Raw genomic sequence first — 23,980 nt, forward strand, 5'->3', positions numbered from 1 at the left:
TTATTTTTAATATTTTTAAGTTTATTTTAAAAATAATTTATACATTTATTGGTTATTTTTAATCCTTTTACATATTTATATAATTATTTATTAAAATAATTTTTAAAAAATAAATAAAAACAATTGAAAACCAATATGATAAAAAATAGTTTTTAATTATCATTTTTTTAAATAAAAAAAAAAATTATTCTACTCCCATTCTTCCGATTTTTTAAGTCAATCACGCAGAGGAAATAGAAAAAGGAAATTGGAACGCGAAAATCGCGACGCTAGGCATTGAGGGCACCGACAGAGAACCAAGAAACAAAGACTTGTAACTGATCTGTGCTTGTCTCATTCCAAATATTTTTCAAGTTAATTCAGTGTCAAGCTCTGCCCACAATCGTCGGCGCTCACCACTGGGGTCATACGTGTACAAAAAACACATTGCCTTCGTGTCATAGATTTTCTACGGTTAACTCACATTCTAAAGTCACAAAGTCTGCTGAATTCCAAGCTCAAACCCTACGTCCACCAACCCCCACTTGTCGGCAGCCCTCTAATGACGCAAAATTTGCGACATGATTTTAGGGTTTTAGCTTTGGCAGATGGAGTTTTCTTGAGGGTTTTGGGTTTTGGTAGATTTCAGTATCATAGCTTTAGGACTAATGCCCCTTTTCTTTCTGGGGTCATATGCCACTGATCCAGTCCACATTTATCTTAAAGCACTTGGGAGGTGAGGACAACATGCCCCCCAAGTTTGAAAGGGTGGCCTCACAACCAGTTGGTGTGGGCTCTGGACCCTACCCCATACCCCACCCAGCTTGTCCTCTCTACTTTCTAAAATCTAAATAGTAAATTCTATTATATATGGGTTATGTTTGGACATGGGGATGGAAGGAAAGGATCCACAGAAACGGTGGAACATGGACGTTTCTTACAGACAAAACCCCAGTAAAAAAGGACAAGAAAGCAGAATTCATATCAGTGATGAAGCTTCTTCTTCTATATACCACGCCTCATATGTGACCTTTCCTTTTCTAGACAACTCTCTCCCAACTGACACTGTTATTATATTTTATGTTAAACTATGCATGCTTTGATTCTTCTGCCTTTAGATTCTTTCTTCCCTTTCAGCCTTCCTGCTGGTGGTTTAAAGGTATAAAACAATTGAGGAATTGCAAGTGTTGCAGTCAAACTAAACCTCCCGTTTCCGTTTTAAAGTTTCTGTGAAAGAGAAGTGCTAACCCATTGTTAGAGTCGTGATGGAAGATGGATAGATAGATAGACAGAAAGAGAGAGACCACTGAACCACCGCTTTCACTTGACCATTTCTGCCTCACTTTGTCATTTTCACAAACAAAGAATCCTAAGGTTCAACCTTCACTAGAATGGACACGCAAGAAAAATGAAACATGGTATCAATAGCCAAATCATGAGTTTCTGCTTTTACATGTCCATGATTCTCATGCACTTGTAACTTTTTCTTCACATTTCTTTTCCACTGTGTTTGATTCATGGGGAGAAAGAATTGAAAGAAAAAAATATATTTAAATGTAATAAATGATTAAATATCAAAAGAGACATTGAAAATACAAATCTAATGAATGAATTTTGTTTTTTAAAAACATGAAATATAATTGGAATTACCCCTTCAATAATTTTTTAATCTCGATCTCACATCAATCACTTTTTAAATAAAAATATCAATTTTTAAAACTTCTTTTCCACACTTTCCTTTTCTTGAGTGGTCCCAAAATCAAATGTGGATTATGTTTGGTTCTCAAAAAATTTGAAAAAAAATGTAAGGAAAGAAAAATAGAAAAATAAAGTAGAAGAAAAATAAAAAATAGAGTTAAAATTGATAAATTGTTTTATTTATTATTTTAAATTCATTTTATTTATTTTAACCCATGAATATAAAAATTATATAATAAAAAAATACACAAGTTTCTAATTAATTCTAATTTTATTTTATTTATTTTTTAAATTTTATACGAGATTTAATATATATATATATATATATAATACTTTTCAAGAATCAAACAAAGTTATTTCATGTTATCCAATGCTATTTCTCTATTCATTTTTGGCCTTGTGATCATATGCCATTGTATGGACCATGGACTTATTCTCCATTAATTTGTTGGAGTAGCAAATACTCAATGTTAGAAGTCATCTGTCTATCTATTATGTGAAGTCTCAAACATTAATTGCATGCCCATCCTTGCTTCTATGAGACGAGTAAGATTATTCAAATAGCCAATAGCTTGACCTTGTAAATGTACTCTCACGAGTCTGTTTGGACACTAAGAATGTACTCAGCATCTAACTACAATTAGTAAATCAATAGAAAAATAAAACAAAACAAAATAGGGGTGATTGTGGGAATAAACAAACGGAAAGTGTGATAGAGGTAGATACACGTAACTGCATCTAATTTGATGAAGGCATGAATTTTAGGTACAAGGGAGGTGATGACTGATGACTGATGACCCACGAGGCTTTGGCAGTGATTCCACGTGACCCCTTCCAATTTTTGCACCATTCTATGATGCCTAATCAAAAAGTACATGTTGCCTCACCATGTTGGGAAAATGGCTGATAGCCAGGCCCTACCATTTGTTTTTTTTTTTCCTAAATTAATAACAAAGATGAAATTTATGTTCGCTTGATTACTATTTTCTATTGTTACCCACATTTTGGTGAAACAAAGGATCCATGGAAGCAAGAAAAATGTATTAAAAATATATGATTTTTTTTAATCAATTCGCATGTTTTAAGGAAGTGCCCACGATTCGTTTCGAATCCTTTGATGGGCATTTATTCATGACATGGGGAGAAAAGGAAAGTTGTGGGTTGTGGGTTGTGACTGCTACACTCCTGCTTTCTGAGGGTCTTCCTCTTATGAGGCCTGGTTTAAAGATAAACACACTTCGTGGGAATGGATTCTGTTCTTCTTTTTCAAAGGGATACTTCCCCTACAACTTTTGACACAGACCCTATAAATTCCTGACTAAAAAGAATGAGAAAAAGAAAAAAGAAAACATATGCCACCTGCTTTTTAAAGGAACCACTTTTAAGGGCAATTTCCTGGGTAGTTCTCATCATCAACATGGTGAGGAAAATAATTGATGGGGTCTGAACCCTGGTGGCCAACAAAAGTCCATTTTCCTTTCCAGACTAATCAACTGTGATATGAGGAGGTACCTAGCACAATTGTATTGGGGTACCGTTTCTTGGTATATTTCTGTGAGAACATGTGTATTTGCATCAGTAGTTCCAACTACAAATCCAAGGAGAGAGGGTTTTATTTATTTATTTATTTTTTTATTTTTGATCACTACACCTAATTTATCAGCTATTCAAGTCAATTTTCACATCCCATAACAGATCTTTCAAGATATGCTCTTTTCTCTTTTCTCTTCTTTTTTTATTTCCCAACTTGTGTGCTTTTAATCAATGTCTTTTATTAATTTCCATGGAGCTAACGCAAGTTGGGCTTCTAACATATTTTATCCCCCAAAATTGTCTTTAAGTGTAAACACACTTACCCAATAGCTTCCTTTGCCTTTATACCATCTTCTTAATGTCACCTTTAGGCCTTTATTTGTATTTGTCATGTATACGAATCTTCTTTATAATCCCTTCTTTCTTCCTTTTAAGTCCACTTATTCAATCTTTCCTTTTTCTTAGGTGGATTTGTTCTGTCTTTTTAATTGCATGTTCCAAATGAGGTTTGACCATGACCAGCTGATATATCCTGTAGTGTACTTAACTCCCATAAAGTAGATACCCCTCTCCTCTCTAAGCAGCTGCAATAATCTACTCCTAACACTTTGCTTTCCCACTAGAAAAAGGAAAAAAAAAAAAACAAATACATTATACATTGCTACAAAGATTCATGGTGAGTGCACCACTATAAAAGGTGTTCAGTATAAAGCACTCTCCAACCCAAGGAGTGTGGACACACACATTATGGATTGATCCATCATCCATTCCCATGAAAGGTTTCCTACTGCTCAATTTCTGGACACATCAGCTGCTCCATCCTAGTAAAATTGGTGTCATTTAGTTCTCCACCTCACAATAAAGAAACAAGGAATTTTCTCAGACTAAGATGTTATAGCCATAGAAAGGTAACTTACCCATGTGTCATTGGGTCCAAATGACACTTGATTTGGCCTTAATTCTCGAAATCTTCAATGGGTAAAGTAAGACACTGTTGCAGCAACTTCATCACCACAACTTGCTGTACCATCAGCCAAAGGTTTTATTTTCACTGCAAAATCCAGCTGGGAACCCTCTTCGAGTTGCTCAGCATCAGTCAGAAGGTAGAGTTGCCTCGGATATAAGTCAAATCTTTAAGTAGAGTAATGTCAGTTGACGCATCTTTCTCTGCATTGAAAACATAAACCCATTCACATGCTGCACTTGAAACGTGCCATTGAATTCCTTTTAGGATGTGGGTTGCCTTTATAGCTACACCCAGATGTTAAAATAACCTACAAAACAAACCAAACAACAGTCAGTTCACATTCTGTATTGGCAAATTTCATACCGATACATTTATTTATATGACAGTACGCATAGAAGAGGGATGCAGTTATCATTTTGGGCAATTGAGGATTGCATATCATTGCAGCCAAATTAAGTCTCACTTGGGAGTTATTGACTCTCAGATAAGTGGACCTAGCTCATTAAGGTTATTCACCAACTAGATGCCATTTGCTCATTCCTATTCAATGCGGGTAAAAGACATTCAAATGATGATGCTGGTATATGATAATAATGTCACCAGCTAAATTCATAATTTCATCTTTTGCCTATTCTGCCTGGGATAACAAAGTGAATCTTGATTTCGGAGCCAAGTAACAATAAAGGCACAGCTTTGTAACTGAAAATACTTATGGAAAGAACTCAAGATTGAAAACTATACCTTTTTATCGAAGTTCCTTCACTCTGTCCCATCAAGTCCAGCCTCCCATCTTCTGAAATTCTTTTGAATTCAAAATTTTAATTTGCTGCAATAATTAGGGATACAAAAAACCACGATTTTTTTAGACACAAATTGAGAAAAAAGTATGCTGAAGAAACAGCTGCCTGGGAACTATAAAAGAACATGACAAACAAAGACAACATAGAAGTTAGCCCTGTAATCACCATAGACAAGCACTTTTTACAAGGAGTTGGTGTAATTGTGTTCAAGGCACACAAGAACTCTCAAAATGGAATACAGGTGTAAAGTCAGCACTCATCTTGACGGTACTCTCCCTAATAATGACAATTAGAAGTATTAATTGAACTAAAATTGGGTTACTTTTTTTCCTAATGTTTTTCTTATACACAGAGGAAATACATTTCAATTTACATACATAGAAAGACAACCTGAAAAAGTGCTAGAAAGACACCTGCATTAGATGGAAACGTAGGACACATCAATTGAGCCTATATCATAAACAAACCGGCTTTTTTCTGTTCTCCAGTGCCAGGTTTTATTGTATGTTGTCCACAGAAGCAAAAAACTAAGCTTTCTAATTCATGACTTCAATGCATCACTATTTCTGCTGTAATTCTCTTCCAGGTTTCAAGTAGAGTGATGATATAGAAGTAGTTTCTATTTACAATATATTATGGACATTTACTATCCCCTTCATTTGATCAATATGAACACTCTCCCATGTCTTATCTCCAGATGCTGGGCTTGAACTTTGATTCCTGTTGCCGGGTGAAGAGCTTGAATTCCCATTTCTTTGACTATGAAGTCTAAGGTTGTTTCGAACAAACACTAGATCTTCCACCCTCTCCACTCCCAACCTGTTGACTGCTGTTTGACACAAAAACTCATTATCTTGCCAAGTCTCTTGATACATGGAAACACTTGAAACCTGACTCAGAATTTTTATAGCTAGTGTTTGTAGATGGGGTGTTTCAAAACCAAAATTCTCCCACCATGCAACTGGGTCCATTTTGTCTCTACAATCCACAGCATCTTCCTCCCCAAAGGATCCCTCTAGTCGCCAGTAAGAGCTCAGCTGCTCTCTAAGAACCCTTCTGGTGGCACTGTCAGACTCGTACCTATCTAGAGTGGCCTTCCAACCCCTCATTATAGTTTTATCCTTGGATTGCCCTTTCCCAAAATATTTAGGGTTAAGTATATAACCTGAAGCATGAAGAGGGGAAAATAACATGTCCCATTTGCTCTCTATCAGCAATTCCAGTTGATTCAACAGAATGTCATCGACTCCCTTACTCTTCACAGCTTCCAGTGCCTGAACCCGCCAATTAAAAACATCACCCATGACAGATTTTTCAATATCAAGTGTAGTAAGTAATCTTACAAAGGGCTCAAAAAACTGCAACAATGAACAGGCCCTGCTCCAGAAATTGTCCCCTAAAATGGCGGTCTCAACATTGAGGACATCCTCTTGAATAGTAAGCTTCCATTGTTTCCACTCTTCACTAACAACTACACCTAGGAGCGCTTGCTTTAGCTCAAAAATTCGCTCGACTATACAATATGAAGGGGCAAACTTGGTGGAAAGTGGATCAGAGCTCTCTAGAGCGAGAACACACAGAGAGGAACGTTGATACGTCAGGATGCATTCATCTATTTCCTTAGCACATAACACAATGGGTTTTATCCAATCCAGTTTAGTTATGTCCTCCATCAACACACAGATAGAATGTGAAGTGCAAGGGGACCAAAATAGATGAGGGAACTTTGACAATATAAGGGATTCAAAAGATTCACTGGCATGGCCTAGATTTGAGATTATCTGAAGCACATTTGTAGGCTCAACTTCCATGATTGCATCACTAAGAACATCAACAAACATGTTGTCCATCCCATCACCATCATTTATATCTAGTGCTTTCAAGAACATAAGCCCTCTTGGACTTGAGACAAAGATATTAGTATAGTACCTGCCTTGCGTACGACATAACCGATTGACACAGAGTATCGTGCAGCCTGTGTGAGGCCAGGACTCCCTAACTAGAGCCATGGCTTTCTCTATCTTAGCCTTCTCTTTACTCAGAAACAAATCAGACAACTTCTCCGTTGTTGGTGGTTCGTATCCAGGGCCAAAAGCAGCAATTGCTTTGGTCATTTCAAGAAAGTAGGGGGAATTGACAATATTGAAATCCAACCCATCAGCATAAAAAAATCTGGCTACTATGTCATCTACATCTTCTTTTGCAATAGTTTTCCAGACACAAGTAACACTTGGTTGTGAAGTCCGGATACGCTTGCCAGTCTTTCCACTTCCAGAAGTTCTTTTCTTTTTCCGAGCAAGGCGTTCCTCCTCAAGGATCTGAAAAGCTTCTCTCAGAGACCGGTCTATTGCTGGGCAGCTTTTAACCCCTACACCTGTGAACCCAAGAAGGTGTGCTCTAACACGTGAATAAGATCCATTATATCGTAGATTACAGTGATTGCATTTCCATCTTTTTGTACCACTTCCCTTGTCAAACCCACCAAACACACTAACATGTTTCCATCCCCATTTATCAGATTCTGATGGCATACTTTGAAGACCGAAATACCATAACCTACAAACCAAAAAGAATAGGAACAAATCAATGTCTATTAAAACAAGTGAGGAAAACAATGAAATGCCATTCTTATCATATGAACAAAGTAAAAACTTTCATAGTTCTATAACCAATGTTAGGACCCGTTTGGGAGTGATTCTTGTGAAAGCACTTTTAACACAGCGCTTTTGTCTATAACACTTCTATCAAAAAACTTTTATAGATGTTAGAATATGTGGTTGATTTTGTAGATTTGATTATATTTCCCTTTATTTTCTCATATCTTATTATATTTTGTACTCTAGGCAAGTCTTAGATTTTGGAGTAATTTTGGGGATTGTATATTTTTAGGATCTGATTTAGTTTCCTATTTCATTGTAACACATAGGCAAGTTTTATATATATTTCCTTGTAATCTCTCTGTTTTTGAAATATATGAATCATTCAAAAACTTCATTTCTTTTCATGGTATTAGAGCTTGAAAAAAAAATTGCGGCCTTGAAGCAAAATCTTCTTTCTTGGTCTTCATTGCCAAGATTAAATTCTTGTTTTTTTTGGCCTTCATTGCCATCAGTTTTTCATACCCTTTTTTTTGTCCATTATCTTCCTTGATCATGTCAGAAATCTTTAAAAATACCCTTCCTAATGTCTCTTCATCTCAAATTAAAGTTATCACTCATCTAGATAATTCAACGTTGCAGATCAAAACATAAAAATTGAATGGAGAAATTTCTTTAAGCAGTCCCAATCAGCCGAACTTTTTTTCATAAGTAGAAGAAAATGAACTATTTACGCGGTACCATTAAGGAACCAGAGAACTTCGATTTATCTTATGAATCGTGGGAAGCTAAGACTTCCATGATTATGTCATGGTTGCTAAATTCTATGCTACTAGAAATTGGAAAACCAATCTTATATCTCTCCGTAGCCAAAGAAATTTGGGATGTTGTCTTACAAACCTATTCAAAGAAAGGAAATGTCACTCGGATTTATGAGTTGAAGACTACGATTCACAAGACAAAGAAGAAAGATCTAACAGTAACCACCTACTACAACACCCTAAAAATGTTATAGCAAGAGTTGGATCTTCATAAACACTTTGAGATGGAATCTGCAACAAATGTGTCAATGTTGGCTGAGATGTTGGAATGAGATCGTGTATTTGACTTTCATACTGGTCTTAAGCTCGAATTGGATGAGGTAAGAAGTAGAGGACTTTAAAAAGAACCTCTTTCATGCTTAACTGAAGTTTATTCTTATGTACATAGTAAAGAAAGTAGGAGAAGTGTCATGTTAGCACTAGCCTCTCAACAAAATTTTGCCCTCAAAGTTGGTCAAGATGGTAACCCTACTTGTCCTTTGGGTTCCTTCAAACCATGGCAAAAGAAGGCTAGAGACAAAGATAATAGATGGTATGAATATTGCCATAAATCAAAATACACAAAGGAGACATGTTGGAAGTTGATTACAAAGAGACACAAACTCTTAGAATTGATTATGAAGAGACATTCACTCACGTGGCAAAACTGAATTCCATGAGAATCCTTTTATCTCTAGCTGTTAATCTAGATCGGTGTCTTCACTCGATGTGAAAAATACTTTTTTTGCATGGGAATTTAGAGCAAGAAATATACTTGGACTTTCCTCCAAGATTTGAGAATTTGTCCAACAATAAGGTGTGTAGGTTAAAGAAGCCTTTGAATGGGCTCAAGCAATCACCTAAAGCATAGTTTGAGAGATTCACGAAGTTCTTGAAAACACATGACTTTATTCAAAGTCAAGGGGATCATACTTTATTCATTAAACACTCATCACTCAAGAAAATCATAATTCTTATTGTCTATGTAGATGATATCATTGTTACAGGTGATGATGTAAAAAAATTAAAAGTGTGAAAAATCTTCTAGCAAAGGAGTTTAGAAAAAAGAATTGGGAAATTTGAGTTATTTTATTGGTAAGGAGGTAGCAAGATTAAAGCAAGGTCTAGTCATTTCTCAAAGAAAATATGTATTGAATTTGCTTAAAGAGACCGGGATGATAGGTTGTAAACCTATGAACACACCTATTGATCCCAATCATAAATTAGGATCTGATGTTGATGAAAATCTTGTTGATAAAGGGAGATACAAGAGGCTAGGGGGAAAGCTTATTTATTTGTTACATATCAGGCCCGATATAGCAAACGTAGTAAGTGCGGTGAGCCAATTAGCATGCACCAAGGAAATGACACATGGATGTTGTTCAAGGGATTCTTAGATACTTAAAGGCTACTCCTAGAAAAGGATTGTTGTTAAGAAAATGATATGAAGTATACACAGATATAGATTGGGTAAGTTCTAAAAGGGATTAATGATCAACATCAAATTATTGCACTTTCGTGGGAGAAAATCTATGACATGGAGGAGTAAAAAACAACCTGTTGTAGCTAGATCAAGCATTGAAGTTGATTTTCAAGCATTAACACAAGGCAAATATGAAATAATATGGATTAAGATCCTACTCAAAGAATTGCATATAGAGCCTAAAGACCCAATGAAGATTATTGTGATAATAAAGCAACTATCAACATTGCACATAATCTAGTTCAACATAATCGGACTAAACATGTTGAGGTGGATAGGCATTTCATAAAGGAGAAGATTGAAAGTGGAAAGATTTCTACACCTTTTGTGACTACCAAACAACAATTAGAAGAAATTGTCACAAAAGGAATCCCAAGTATCACATTTGATTATATTGTTGGAAGCTGGGAATGCATGATATCTATGCCCTAACTTGAGGGGGAGTGTTAGAATATGTGGTTGATTTTGTAGATTTGACCATATTTCTCTTTATTTTCTCAAATCTTATTATATTCTATACTCTAGGCAAGTCTTAGATTTGTAAGTAATTTTAGGTATTGCATATTTTTAAGATCTATTTGGATTCCTATTTTTCTGTACAGCTTGTTTATATATTTCCTTGTAATCTTTTTTGTTTTTGAAATATATGAAACACTCGGAAACTTAATTTTCTTTTCAATAGAGTATTAGTTAGTGTTTAGATATGAGTCACAAAGTGTAAGTGAATTTTGGAAGAAGCACCTACCAAGTGCTGGTCCAAAAATCACGTCAAGTGATTCTCTAGACTTTTAAATAATATTTGTAAAACTTTTCCAAACAACTATTTTTTTCAAAGCATTAGAAAATGCTTCCAACCCTCCAAGAATCTCTCCCAAAGGAACTCCTAGAGTGAGTTTGGGAGTGTTACTATTTTAAGTGCTTTTAATTGAAATGTTTTTTCAAGAAACTTTTCCGGGAGAATCACATATCAAATTTTCTCTAGGAAACGCTACAAGTGATTTTTCAACTTTTTAAATGTGTCGTATAAATTTTGCCAAATGCTTGATTTTTCTTCAAAAGCGCTTTTTATGCTACAAGTGTTTTATAAAAGCCAGTACAAATGAGCTCCTGGTCTACAATAAATACATTTATAGAAGATGTAAAATAAACTCCATCTTAAGTGACTAATGAATCAAGGTTACTACTAAGATATCAAAATCCTGTAATCTACATAAGTGAAGACAAAACACAATGCTTTGACTTTCAAGTAACTTCAATTAATCCTATATTGTCACCATTTTATCTAGGTAACTTTATAACTTGAGGTACTGAAAGATAAGTATGCATGAAACTAACCATTCTTATTGAGCTTAACAATATGGCATCAACCATTGCTACCCAGGTAAGGGCCATGGAGATTAACGTTTGGTTTGTTTGCAGTTTATGTAAATAAATTTCAGCATACTTGAGAAGGAATGGGAATCCCAAAATTTTATCATTTTATGATATTTTTGGTTCGAGGAAAGTACTAAGGAAAGAAAAAATTATAAAGGAAAATGATTTTCTCATATTTGATTTTATCATGGAAAATATGAAAGAAAATAAAATATAATTAAAATTAATTAGAAACTTATACTTATTTAATCTTTATATGAAAGAATCAAAATAACTAAAAAGAGTTTCAAATAGCATATAAAAATTAATTATTGACTTTAAATTTAGATTTTATTTCCTTTACTTTTTCTTTCCTTCTTCATTTCCCTTTTATTTTATTTCCTAACAATTTTCCAAAAATAAAACTTAGCCTAAATAATTTGGTAAAAAGAACACTATACACAGACAGTTGACACTGATAACAGCTGTGCATATGACATTAAACATTCTTCAGAATTCATGCTGAAACAAGCAAGACTACAATTAAGTTTTAACAAATGCCCCCACTACCCATCTGGGTCATCAATACAAGCCCACACAACAGAAGATACACCTACATTAGTTCCCGCATAATTTTCCTCACATTTTCTGGTTCAACTAGCAGAATTTCACTTGCTGCATAAGCAAACTGCGTTTCCCTAATTCCCCTCACTCATCTCAGGGATCAAAAATCTAACTTTTTCAGTGTGTTCGGGCACTTGATTTTAAACACAATTCACCATAAGCATCCACTCATTAGAGTATAAAAAAGAGGGATTTTTTTTTTCTTTAGGGAGAATTACGACAGAATCAACCAGGGAATAAAATTAAGGCAATAATGTAAAATTATACTTCTTCTCCTAAATCTATAAAGGGTTTCCTCTTTTGAGTTTCCAACCAAAACATACGTATTAATATCAAAATGATTACAAGAATGAAGCTCTAAGACATAACAATGTACAAATGCCAATGTAAAATCCATTCAAAATCAGAGAGAAAGAGAGAGGGAAATGGGTTAATCTGTTCACCTGAATGAGAGCAATTCCCCGCTGAGATCTCTCTACTGTTAAAGGAGGAAATGCCCCAAGATAAACTTCGAAACGTTTCTTCAAAAGTGGTTTCTCTTTTTCTGAGGAAATTCTCTGGTAAAACCTCAGGCTCCGTAAAGGGCAGAGAGAGAGAGTCGGTGGATGCTGGATACTTGGTGGTTTGACCCGAATGGGTTAATTAATTACCATTAATTATTTTTTAAACCGTTTTGGTTGGTAATTAATATATATATATATATATATATATACATATACTTACTAACTCAAGTTTTATATGATTTTCCATTGATATGGTGTATTGGGAAATAAGCTTATATGCGAATTGGGTTTTGGATTTATTGTCAATCAGACCCAATAATGAGAGTTTATGAAAAACATATGCTTATTTCATATGTATGAAACTTCCTAGTTGAATCATATTTAATGGTACAAATAATCAATTTTAAATCTTCCAAATTAAGAACTTTCCATTTTTAGGGTTGCAACTTGGGGTTTGGTTGGATTGATGACTAACCCAAGCTTAACCCGATTTATGAAACAATCAACCTGAGTTCAACCCAACTCGAACTCTAATGTGAAATATTCAACTCAAATCTAAAACTTAAGTTTAATTTGAATTGTTCAAATTAGTTTCAAGTTGGTCGGGTTAAATTCAGGTTAATGGGGTTTATTTCAGATTGATTGGGTTACATAATTTAAAATTCATCTATAATATTTTTAATTTTTTAAAATATATTTATATGAAAATTTAAATAGTAAATATGATAAAATCTATAGATAGTAATAAAAGAATAAATATAAATTTATATATTGTTCTTAAAAATAGAAAAAAAAACATAAATATTATTATTTAAGATAATAAACATTATAAATATTACAAAAATATTAAATAGGTTTGAATCTTAACCCAAACTCAACTCAAATTAAGTTTGAATTAAAAAAACTTAACCCCAATATTAAAAATGATTGCTTCACGTGAGGTTGAATTGCGTCAATCTTACGTATGAACTTATCATTAGTCTTTGTGTAAAACAGGTTGTTATTGGTATATAACAATTTTTTTTTCTTACTCAATACTTTATCTTCCACTTTACGTAAAAGACTTTTAGGTCCTTCGAGTATAAAATGAACTTCCAAAACTTGCGAACACAACTTCCAACGGTTAATTATTAAGAAATAATTATGGTTGCACGTGGTTGCTCCAATGATTGTATAAAATATGTATAAAACTTTAGTTCAATAAATCATTTTTGTCTTTCTTTTCCACCCAAATCATGCAAGTCATATCTCAAGGTGTAAGTTCTGTTTGGATACCGTACTTCTTTTTTTAGAAAACAAGGCTAACAAACTTTGGATAAAATTTGGAACACTTCTAATTATTTTTCGTAGTGTGTTTTGTACAATGACTAAAAATAGGAAGAATTATTAGGGTGACTTTTTTCAACACGCAATCGATGAGTAATCCAACTTGGTGGATGTCCACGATGCATAAAAATTGGGATTGAATTCTTAAGTTAGCATTTGATTAGACCATAACACTTGACTCCACGTGTGAGAAGGGAGGAAGATTGGGTTGAATGTTAAGTGGGAATTGTCAAAAAACATGGGCTTTGATGTCGTTGCCAACTTAAATTTTAGAGGGGGCTGATACTACATATATATGTATATGACCATCCCATATTCATTTGGCTCCGCTTCTCATTTCTGCTTCAAGAAAAGAGAGATGGGTGTATTTAATACAGGCTCAACTGCAGCGGATGAAGGAGAAGAGGCAGCCGCTCCTCAGCAGCAAAAGGACCTTGATGCCGGTGCTCTCTTCGTTCTTAAATCCAAAGGTATTTGCTGCATACTCTATCATCCCACTCTTCCTCCTTTTCTTGCTTTACTTCACATATCTAGACAAATAACGGATGGGATTTGAAGCTTTGGTGGGTGTTGTTTTCTTGTGTTTGTATGAATCTCTCTCTCTCTCTCTCTCTCTCTCTCATCTCATCCCATATTCTTCAGCATGTATCCTTCCTCCTACAAACACACCTTACCACACCCAACAGCATTAATCCTAGTTGCAACTACAAGTCTACAGCAAAACCTCCACAAAGGGTTGGTGGGAATACTTCCTTAAAATATCTTTTTTTCATGAGATTCCAGATATTTTTGGGCTACATTGAAATTAGGAGAAATAATGGAAAAAAAAAGCTTGGAAAGAAATCTTAAACTCTTTTTTTTTTTAATAATTTATATGTTGTAAAAGTAGAAGTAATTTTGAAAAAAAACTATGTAAGAAATTAAAATAATATTTATTAACTTCACTTTTCTAAATTTTTATTTTTATTTTTTAAAAAAGAAAAATTGCTACCACATAATCTTTGGCCCTGGCCATGTGGGTTTGATTGCTTAGACCCGGAATAAATGGCATTCCAATAATTGACTAGTAGACTAATGCTGACACACACATATACAGAACAGAAATATCATATGATTGGTGGGATGTGAATACGATTATGAAATGCAGGATCGTGGGTGCACTGTGGGTACCACTTGACAACTTCAATTGTTGCTCCACCTCTCTTGAGTCTCCCATATGCATTTACATTCTTGGGATGGGCAGCTGGAATCCTCTGTCTAGTGGTGGGGGCTCTCGTCACTTTCTATTCTTACAATTTGATCTCCCTGGTTCTTGAACACAATGCCAACATGGGCCGCAGACACCTCCGCTTCCGCGACATGGCTCATGACATTTTAGGTATGAATCTCTACGTATCAATACAGCAATACATAAGTACTGTGTAAACTGTAAAATGCTTTTCCTTTTTCATCTATCCACACATTTGAATTGACTATTAGAAGTGGTGGGCGATGACTATTCCATGTTCGACACCACCAACTCCCAGTGCCTTGCCTGCATTCGTGGCTTACAGATATCCGTATCATGGGCAAGGGGAGGTGGGATCCACTTTTAGGTGGAGCATATGTGGCCGAAAATTTTGAAGTTGCTTTCGACTACCGTTCAAACCAACCAAATTGGTAAAGAAAGTGTATGGTGATTGAAAATAAATATCTCTTTTATTTTCTCTTTTATTCCTATGTTTAAATAAATATTAAGAAGATATAAATGGAATAAAAAATTATTTAGGTAAAAATCAAATCCAACTTATAAGTTGGATTTGAATTTATTAAAAATTGGTGGTATTATGATTCATTAAACCTATTTGATAATATAAAATAACCTAAATTTATTATTTTACTCTCTTATCTCATTCTTTAAACCCGATGCTTATCTTCTTTGCAAGATTAGAGACTCATTCATCATTCATATGATTAATTTTTTATTTATTGAGTATATATATATATATATATATATATATATATATATATATATATATATATATATATATATTTAGTCTTATTATTTAATAACAAAAAAACTCTCAAATTTATTTTTTTAAAATAAAAATAAAAAATTTATTTTAAATTATATGGAATGATATTATTGTAAATTTATTTCTTTTTCATTTCCATTTCTATTATTATCAAACATTGGAATGGAAACAAATAATTATTCCAATTTTGCATTCCTAAGTTCATTCAAATGCTAAAAATTGAATTATCAAATTTATTTCTATCCACTAAGATATAGAAACAAAATATTCATTTCCATTTCCTATTCTGACGTACCAAACACCCAATTTATGAGATCATGTTATGATTCTGTGGCCAAGCTGGCTGAAAGGAGAAAATTAAGGGAAACAAACATGCGAGATGAGAAGTTAAGCATTCTGGGTGCATTTATTTTCATTTATTTTGGTTTTGATTAACACGTTGGATTTGGCAGGGCCAAGATGGGGTCAATATTATGTGGGGCCAATTCAATTCTTGGTCTGTTATGGTGCCGTTGTTGCCTCTACTCTGCTAGGAGGACAATGCCTGAAGGTCATTCCTACTCTAAGCGCTTGATCATTTTTCATTTTGCCAGAAACTAAAAATTACATTTACTTTCTAAGCTACCCCAATTCTTCTTTTTTGCCAATTTGTGCATGTTTGATGCAACATCTAAATTGAGAGTTTTGTAATGTATGTTTTTACAGACAATTTATTTGCTGTCACAACCAGATGGGAGTATGAAACTTTTCGAATTTGTGATCATATTTGGAGGCCTAATGCTGATTTTAGCTCAACTCCCATCTTTTCACTCACTCAGGCACATCAACATGGTTTCCCTGGTCCTTTGCCTCGCCTACAGTGCTTGTGCCACAGGCGGTTCCATTTATATCGGTAAAAAACACACACAGAAAAGAAATATTACATTTAGAGCATTGTTTATAATTGCACAAAGTTTTGTTAAAGCATTGATCACTTTCCCTAGGAAATTCATCCAAGGGGCCAAAGAAAGACTACTCCGTGAATGGTGACGCTGAAGATCGCCTTTTTGGGATCTTCAACGCCATTGCTATCATTGCCACAACATTTGGGAATGGTATCATCCCTGAAATTCAGGTTTGTGGTTAACTAGCTCCATCCCCTTGATTATATTTTTCAAGTCCTATTCCAATGATAATTGTTGGGATGTAATGGATTTCTTGGTTGCAGGCAACGCTGGCACCACCAGTGAAGGGGAAGATGTTCAAGGGACTGTGCATTTGTTATACAGTGGTTACAGTGACTTTCTTTAGTGTCGCCATTTCTGGCTACTGGGCATTCGGCAACCAATCCGACAGTCTCATCTTGAGCAACTTCTTGGACAATGGCAAAGCCTTGGTGCCAAAATGGTTTATTTTGATGAGTAACATGTTCACAATCATCCAACTTTCAGCAGTTGGGGTGGTGAGAATTGAATCTTTCTCCCTCATGCCCATTATAAGATTGACCAACAACTATAGCTAACTACATGGTTTCATTCACAGGTTTACCTGCAGCCCACAAATGAAGTGCTTGAAAAAACGTTTGGAGACCCAACAAGCGATGAGTTCTCTGCCCGCAATGTCATCCCAAGGGTCATAGCTCGATCACTATCCGTTGTTTCAGCAACAACTATTGCAGCAATGCTTCCATTCTTTGGAGACATCAATTCAGTGATTGGAGCTTTTGGTTTCATGCCCCTCGACTTTGTCCTCCCTGTGGTTTTCTTCAACTTGACATTTAAGCCTTCAAAACGAAGTCTCCTTTTCTGGGTAAATGTTACTATCGCTGTGGTTTTCTCAGCATTGGGGGTTATAGCAGCTGTTGCAGCAGTTCGGCAAATAAGTCTTGATGCAAAAAATTATCGGTTATTTGCTAATTTATGATTAGAGAGAGAGAGAGAGAGAGAGAGAGAGATTGTTATGATTGTTTTACATTCTGATTTGGTCTGTCTTAAGTTGATAATATACACTATAATACCTGTGAAGCTTGTCATCTGCTCATGGAAGAGGGTTATCATATATTGCAGAAATAAAACAGGGTGTAGGGCAGAAATAGCCAAGGAAATGAGGTTCTAGTGCAAAAATAGCTTCTTTCATTACATTTAGTGATTCCATATGCTATGATACAGATGGTTCCAAGTTCCATACCAATTATAATTATTCAACAGCAACACCACCCTACCAATACCTTGCAATTTCAGGTATTAAGGCAATCTGATACCGTAAGTTGTAACCTTCAAGTCCGGGGGTTTTGTCTGCATGAAACCCACATTCTACAAATAGCAATGATAATTCCAAATTCAACCGTCACTGATAAAGGTCAGCAAAAGTAGCATCATCCAGATAGCTTAGTTCTGAGACAGCAGATGCCAGAGTCATGAAGTTCTTGTCCCCATCTGCTGCTTCCGCTGTTGGAGTTGGGACTTGGGACTCTTTCTGCTTTTGAATTACCAGGCGGAAGTACTTGCAGCAACTGAAGAATATTTGGCAGCATACATGTCCTTTTAGGTTACCCCGGATGATTCTGTTTCTCTAAACCACCATAGAAAAAGAACACAACATGAGTCCCACAATAGAGATCAGTTCAATTGTAATTGGCTTAAACTGATTCTAGGATGTTTCCTTGGCGCTTCTTAGAGACCCCATTTTCTTAGTTTTAGTTGCCTAGCTTTCATGGAATTTTGAGGAGAACTAGGAGTATAATTCACAATAAAAGATATATTTAACAAGCCCACAAGCAGTTACAGGAAATCAAGGCCTTACTTGAATTGGACTAGCTGCCATTAAGGAACCTGCAAGTCCACCACCAAAACACAACCCCCCATCAGAATTTCCCAGTACAATGCTTAACATGCAAGCTACCCTATATCAAAGTACTAATGCAGGTTTTTATAAATGATACTAATGCAGAAGTTTTCAAAGCACTTTCCATCTTTTCGATTCTAGCTCAGAATATTATACAAAAACACCTAGGATTTTATTTGGAAGTATTTTCCAAAACAACACCTCAAAAAGCTGTTTTTTAAATTGTTTTTTTTTTCATATATATTCTTTTATAATATAAATCTGTTTGAAAATTTGGAATGTTCTTAACTTTTTCTTTTAATTTCTAAAAATAACTATAATATTTTATTTTTAATCCTTCTTCATATTTACATAATCATTTTCTAAAATAGTTCTAAAAAGACTCAAAATAATTGAAATACATATATCACAAAATACTTTGTTTTTAGTACACTTCTCAAAAACTTGTTTTGAGAACAATTGACAATCAAATATGTTTTCATATTTTTTTCCTTCTAAAAAACAAATAACAGTTCTTAAAAATAGTTACATATACCACTCAAATCTATTCTAAACAACAACTTATTATTTAAACAAAATTTCAAAAAAAAAAATTCTATCAAAAGTTTTTCAAACATATTTTCAAGAACAATTTCTAATATGCTAAACATTCATCAATGATGATGGAAATAGATAGTTTGGATACATGGATATATTGAAAAAATAGGATTAAAAAATTAAAACAAATGATTTGAATGAAAACTTTTGTTGCTATGTTTGTTTCAGAAAATTTGAGAGATAATGCAAGAAAAAAAAAATATAATAAAAGGAAATATATATATATATATATATATAAAAGGTTTAAAGTTAATATATTAATTTTTTATGCTACTTTAAATCTTTTTCACTTATTTTAACTTCTTCTAAAAAAATATTAAATAATTTAAAAATGTATAATTTTTAATTAATTTTAATTATTTATTTATATAATAAATCAGAAGATGAGAAAATCATTTTCTTTAGTATAAATTTTCATGTTTTTCTTCTTCTTTTTTTTTCGTGAGTGCAAATAGTGATTAGTAGAGAACAATATACATATAACAATGATGTTATGAAAGGAAAATACATATACAGAAACCCAAATAATGTTCTCACCGTGCAAGCCTTTTGAATCATTTTGCTAAATCATTGACTCAATCGAGAAATTCTTTGCATGTGAACTGCTTTTATTTCTCCTCCAAGTAACTATTTATTATAAATAAAAAAAAAAGTCAATATATTATTGTATGATTTTCAATACTTATCGTTCTATAGATAGTCTTAGCTACCAATATTTTTCACCACATAAATAATTCAATACAAAAGCATTAGAAAGCAAAGTTTGCTAATTAATGGCAATGATAGTATATACCATGGTATTTATTCAAAATTAGGGCATGACAATATATAGAGAAAATAATCATTCACAATGAAAGACCATTTTAACAAGATGACTAAACCAATTGAATAATAATTCCTCTCCTAGTTACAACACGGTATCTTCATGTATACATTTTAAAACATATATGGTACATCATGATAATTCCTAATCTAAAGATTAATAAGGCCCAATAGCATCTTCAATAGTATTTTAGGATTTTACCAATTGATCCAATAGTATGCACCATAATTGATGTAATTAGATTAATTAAATACTAATTTAGAAGTTTAATCATTTAAATAGAAAAATAACAATTACAGATGATATGGACCTCAAATTGGCTTTTCCTACATTAGAAGCTTCTTTTACAGTCCAATAAAAACTTTAATTTATAATCGGTAAATTTAATACAAGGAAGTTTGACTAATAGATCTTTTTTAGCTTATATAAGAAGTTGTTGTTGGATCTTTAACAAAACTTTGATGGTATCAAAATTATGTTGAACTTTGATAATGCTAAGATTGCCTCTTTAAACTTAGACTTTAGGAGAAAACTGTTCCCTAATAAAGGAAAAAAAAACAAGCCAAGACAAGTCATGAGAAAAGTTTCTCGTACAAGGGAAAAATTATATCGAAAATTTTCTCAACAAAGAATTGGGATTCTCTCTCTCCCCGAGTGGGTAAATCCTTGTTAAGTGAGTGTTTTGGCACTATGAGAGATTGAGATTTTTAAGTTTACAACTCATTCTACACAACTTTTATCATTAGGTTTTACAAATTTGTCAAATATAACAATTTAGGGGTTTAATTTCTCGATAAGTGACTCCTTTGATAGTATGAGAGATTGGGATGTTCGAGGTTACAACTCACTCTAAACTTGTTTTTTATCAATAAGCCTTGTGATTAATTGTTGTCAAAAACAACGATTTAGGGAGTAAATCCTTAATAACTAATGATTGTTTTGAAAGTACGAGAGATTGGGTTTTCTAGTTATAACTCACTCACTCTACACTTGTCTATTTTCATTACGCCTTCTTTGCAAGTTAAATGAAGGTTTTGATTAAAACATCAAATATAACAAAATTGAGCTCTAGTTATGAAGAATAGTAAGTTAGGATTTTAAAACAATCAAATCATCACTAGATAAAATTGCATCTATAATTATATTAGATGGATGCAAAATAGTTATATCTAATCCTATGGAAAAAGATTATCTTCATGCAAAGAACTAAGCATTTACTTGGAAAAATACTTTACCTTATTGGATGAGTTTTCCACAAGAATAACTAAAAGATCTTGAAGAAGTTCACTTGAAAATGACCTTGTAGGCTCCTGCATCTCTGAGAGTCCATCGTTTACCTGCTAAGAATTTATAACCTCTCTCCAAAACAAGACCCTATTAGGGTTTGCCTTCTTTATTTCCTTATATTCTACACCTAAGTCATTTCTAATTTTAATATTTTTCATTCATTGCAACACTTAAAACCATATACTTTCTAAGTTTGTTATGGAAATTAAACATGATCAAATTACCTTCAAATTTTAAAATAGTGCACTAAGAATTTTTTTTTCTAAATCAATAATTATGAAAAAGTTACCCATAATTAAACCATAAGCATTAAAAATCATATCATAGTACTATAAAAAATTACATATGGGCTAATTCACTTGGGGAGTCACCCTATTCCACTACATTGGGTACTGCTATTTAGTCTCCCAGTTTTGGTTCTTCCATTATAGAAGTTTACAACAACCTTTGGAGCCATCACTCACTATATTAACCAAATCGCACTTGATGTTATAGAGCTTTTGTCATGAATACTAGTCTAGTGTTTACTAGTCTCCATTGATATGTGCTAGATATTGCAATGTTACTACTCTACTTGGCTATTGAAATTAGCTTGGGTTATAGGCTCATGAGGTTTCTACTTCCCTTTTCACAAGCCCATGAGACTTAGGAAATGATCCATAATATAAGGCACCAAAAGTGTTCAATCCATTTCTGATGTGAGATTGTCCACTTTGAATTAGCTAGGGATTGTCCACTTTAGCTTATGCAATCCAACACAACCTCCCACATGCACGTTCCAATAGGATGATTACTTGATCACTGTCCATAGTTACAACCACGACTATTGTAGTTGTGCTTCCATTCTATGGAGACATCAATTCAATGATTGGAGCTTTTGGTTTCACACCCCTCGACTTTGTCCTACATGTGGTTTTCTTCAACTTGACATTTAAGCCTTCAAAACGAGGTCTCATTTTCTGGCTAAATGTTACTGTCACTGTGCTTTTCTCAACATTGGGGGTTATCGCAGCAGTAGTAGCAGTTTGGCAAATAAGTCATTGATATAAAAAATTATCGGTTATTTGCTAACGTATGATTAAAAGAGAGAGCCTGTTTGGTTAGGTTAGGTGATTGTTTTACACTTTGATTTGGTCCGTCTTAAGTTGAAAATATAGAACACAATACCTATGAAGCTTGTCAGCTGCTCATGGAAGAGAGTTATCATATATTACAGAAATAAAACAAGGGATAAGGCAGAAATAACCAACCTTTTAGGATATAGGCATTGAAATGAGGTTCTAGACAAAAAGTAAGTAATTTAATTACATTCAGTGATTCCATCTGCTATAATACAGATGGTTCCAAGTTCCACACTAATTATAATTATTCAACTGCAACACTATCCTATCAAAACCTTGCAATTTTAGGTACTAAGGCAATCCGATATGGTAAGTTAGACTTCAAATCCAGGGGTTTTGTCTAAATGAAACACATAGCACTCCACAAACAACACTAATAAATTCCAAATTCAACCGTCACTAGTAAAAGTCTTGCACTATTGTCATTTTATCAACTGCTCCGATCAGCTACCAGAGTCATGAAGTTGTACGTTGTCCCCGTCTGTTGGTTCAGCTATTGCTCATGTTGAGACTCTTTTTGCATTTGAAGTATCAGGTGTATGTACTTACAGCAGCTGAAGATTTGGCAGCATACACGTCCTATGAGGTTCCTGGATGACAGCCAATCTGGTAAATGAAAAAAAAAAAAAAAAAAAAAATCCAACATGAGTCTTACAATAGAGATCAGTTCAATGGCAATTAGCTTAACAAAAAAAATTATGCAAATGCTTAACATGCAGGCATTAATCACTAAATGTAAATGAACCAGATAAAGATATAATCTCAAAAAAAAGTCAAATGTGAAAAATAGTTTTTGTAAATAACACTAATGCAAAAGTTTTTAAAGCAGTTTCTATCTTTTCAATTTTTGCTTAAAATATTATACAAAAAAACTCAAAGTTTTTTCAAAAACATTAATCAAAAAGTAGCTTTTAAAAACAATTCTCAAAAGTAATTCTTTTTACCCTTATTAGAATAACCTTGAAATGCTCTCAACTTTTTTTTTTCTTTTTTTACAAGTATTTCTTAAAATTAACTATAATAATAATTTTCTAAAATAGTTCAAAAAAAATGTGAAAAAATTGAAAATAATTATAATATATTATCACAAAATACTCTATTTTTAGAACAACTCTCAAAAAACTTGTTTTGTGAATAATTGACAACTAAACGTGTTTTTATATTTAAAAAAATAAATAAATAAGTGTTCTTGAAAACAGTTACACATAACCCTCAAATTTATTCTAAAATATGACTTATTTTTAAAATATTTTTTGAAAAATATTCTATCATAAGTTTTTTAAATATATTTTCAACAATAGTTTTCAAAAAAATTTCTAATACTAATCAAGACTAAGCATTATTGGTGATGGAAATAACAATAGTTGGATATATGGAAATATTGAAAAAATAGTATTAAATTTTAAAAAAAAAATTGAATAGAAAATTTAACGCTATATTTGGTCCTAGAAAATTTTGAGAAAAAAGAATAGAAAGAAAAAAAAAAGTAAAGAAAAATAAAGAATAGACTTTAAATTAAGAAATTGTTTTTTATACCACTTCAAACATTTTTTACCATCCTGAGCAACTTCTTAGGCAATGGCAAAGCCTTGGTGCCAAAATAGTTCAGTATCATGAGCAACGTTTTCACAGTTGTGTGGTGGGGGGGAGG

At 33.4% G+C, this 23,980-nt stretch overlaps 2 protein-coding genes and 1 long non-coding RNA gene across 5 annotated transcripts; 1 reads left to right on the top strand and 2 right to left on the bottom strand.

The window, feature by feature from the left end:
* Positions 1 to 3,712: 3,712 nt before the first annotated feature.
* LOC117915608 lies at positions 3,713 to 12,425 on the bottom strand. Of its 3 annotated transcripts, none has more exons than XR_004651423.1 (5): positions 12,278 to 12,425; positions 5,391 to 7,533; positions 4,919 to 5,003; positions 4,128 to 4,484; positions 3,713 to 4,021 (listed from the first exon to the last, which is right to left on the bottom strand). XR_004651423.1 is itself a non-coding variant. In XM_034831207.1 (2 exons), the coding sequence occupies exon 2, from the start codon at positions 7,506 to 7,508 to the stop codon at positions 5,601 to 5,603; it is 1,908 nt and encodes a 635-aa protein (XP_034687098.1). In that variant the 5' UTR covers positions 7,509 to 7,533; positions 12,278 to 12,425; the 3' UTR covers positions 5,112 to 5,600. The 3 variants fall into 3 exon arrangements, 1 of the variants encoding a protein (XP_034687098.1); XR_004651422.1 differs by having other exon boundaries at positions 3,713 to 4,031; XM_034831207.1 differs by lacking the exons at positions 3,713 to 4,021; positions 4,128 to 4,484; positions 4,919 to 5,003 and having other exon boundaries at positions 5,112 to 7,533.
* A 1,556-nt stretch (positions 12,426 to 13,981) lies between these two features.
* On the top strand, positions 13,982 to 17,780 carry LOC117915624 (GABA transporter 1-like). Its single transcript, XM_034831236.1, has 7 exons — positions 13,982 to 14,133; positions 14,811 to 15,041; positions 16,131 to 16,228; positions 16,384 to 16,570; positions 16,662 to 16,792; positions 16,886 to 17,119; positions 17,200 to 17,780. The coding sequence occupies exons 1-7, from the start codon at positions 14,022 to 14,024 to the stop codon at positions 17,578 to 17,580; spliced, it is 1,374 nt and encodes a 457-aa protein (XP_034687127.1). The 5' UTR covers positions 13,982 to 14,021; the 3' UTR covers positions 17,581 to 17,780.
* On the bottom strand, positions 17,750 to 21,226 carry LOC117915626. The gene is made up of 3 exons (XR_004651424.1): positions 21,157 to 21,226; positions 18,460 to 18,488; positions 17,750 to 18,228 (listed from the first exon to the last, which is right to left on the bottom strand). It is a non-coding gene; the product is annotated as an uncharacterized LOC117915626 (long non-coding RNA).
* Between the last annotated feature and the right edge of the window lie 2,754 nt (positions 21,227 to 23,980).

This window comes from Vitis riparia, chromosome 6, assembly GCF_004353265.1.
Source record: "Vitis riparia cultivar Riparia Gloire de Montpellier isolate 1030 chromosome 6, EGFV_Vit.rip_1.0, whole genome shotgun sequence".
Classification (NCBI taxonomy): domain Eukaryota; kingdom Viridiplantae; phylum Streptophyta; class Magnoliopsida; order Vitales; family Vitaceae; genus Vitis; species Vitis riparia.

Bases quoted from the DNA above. Each gene is read 5' to 3' on its own strand.
- LOC117915608 (XM_034831207.1), bottom strand. From the start codon at position 7,508: ATGCCATCAGAATCTGATAAATGGGGATGGAAACATGTTAGTGTGTTT.
- LOC117915624 (XM_034831236.1), top strand. From the start codon at position 14,022: ATGGGTGTATTTAATACAGGCTCAACTGCAGCGGATGAAGGAGAAGAG. The intron at 14,134-14,810 runs GTATTTGCTGCA...TATGAAATGCAG, and splicing joins CTTCGTTCTTAAATCCAAAG to GATCGTGGGTGCACTGTGGG. The intron at 15,042-16,130 runs GTATGAATCTCT...TGGATTTGGCAG, and splicing joins CATGGCTCATGACATTTTAG to GGCCAAGATGGGGTCAATAT.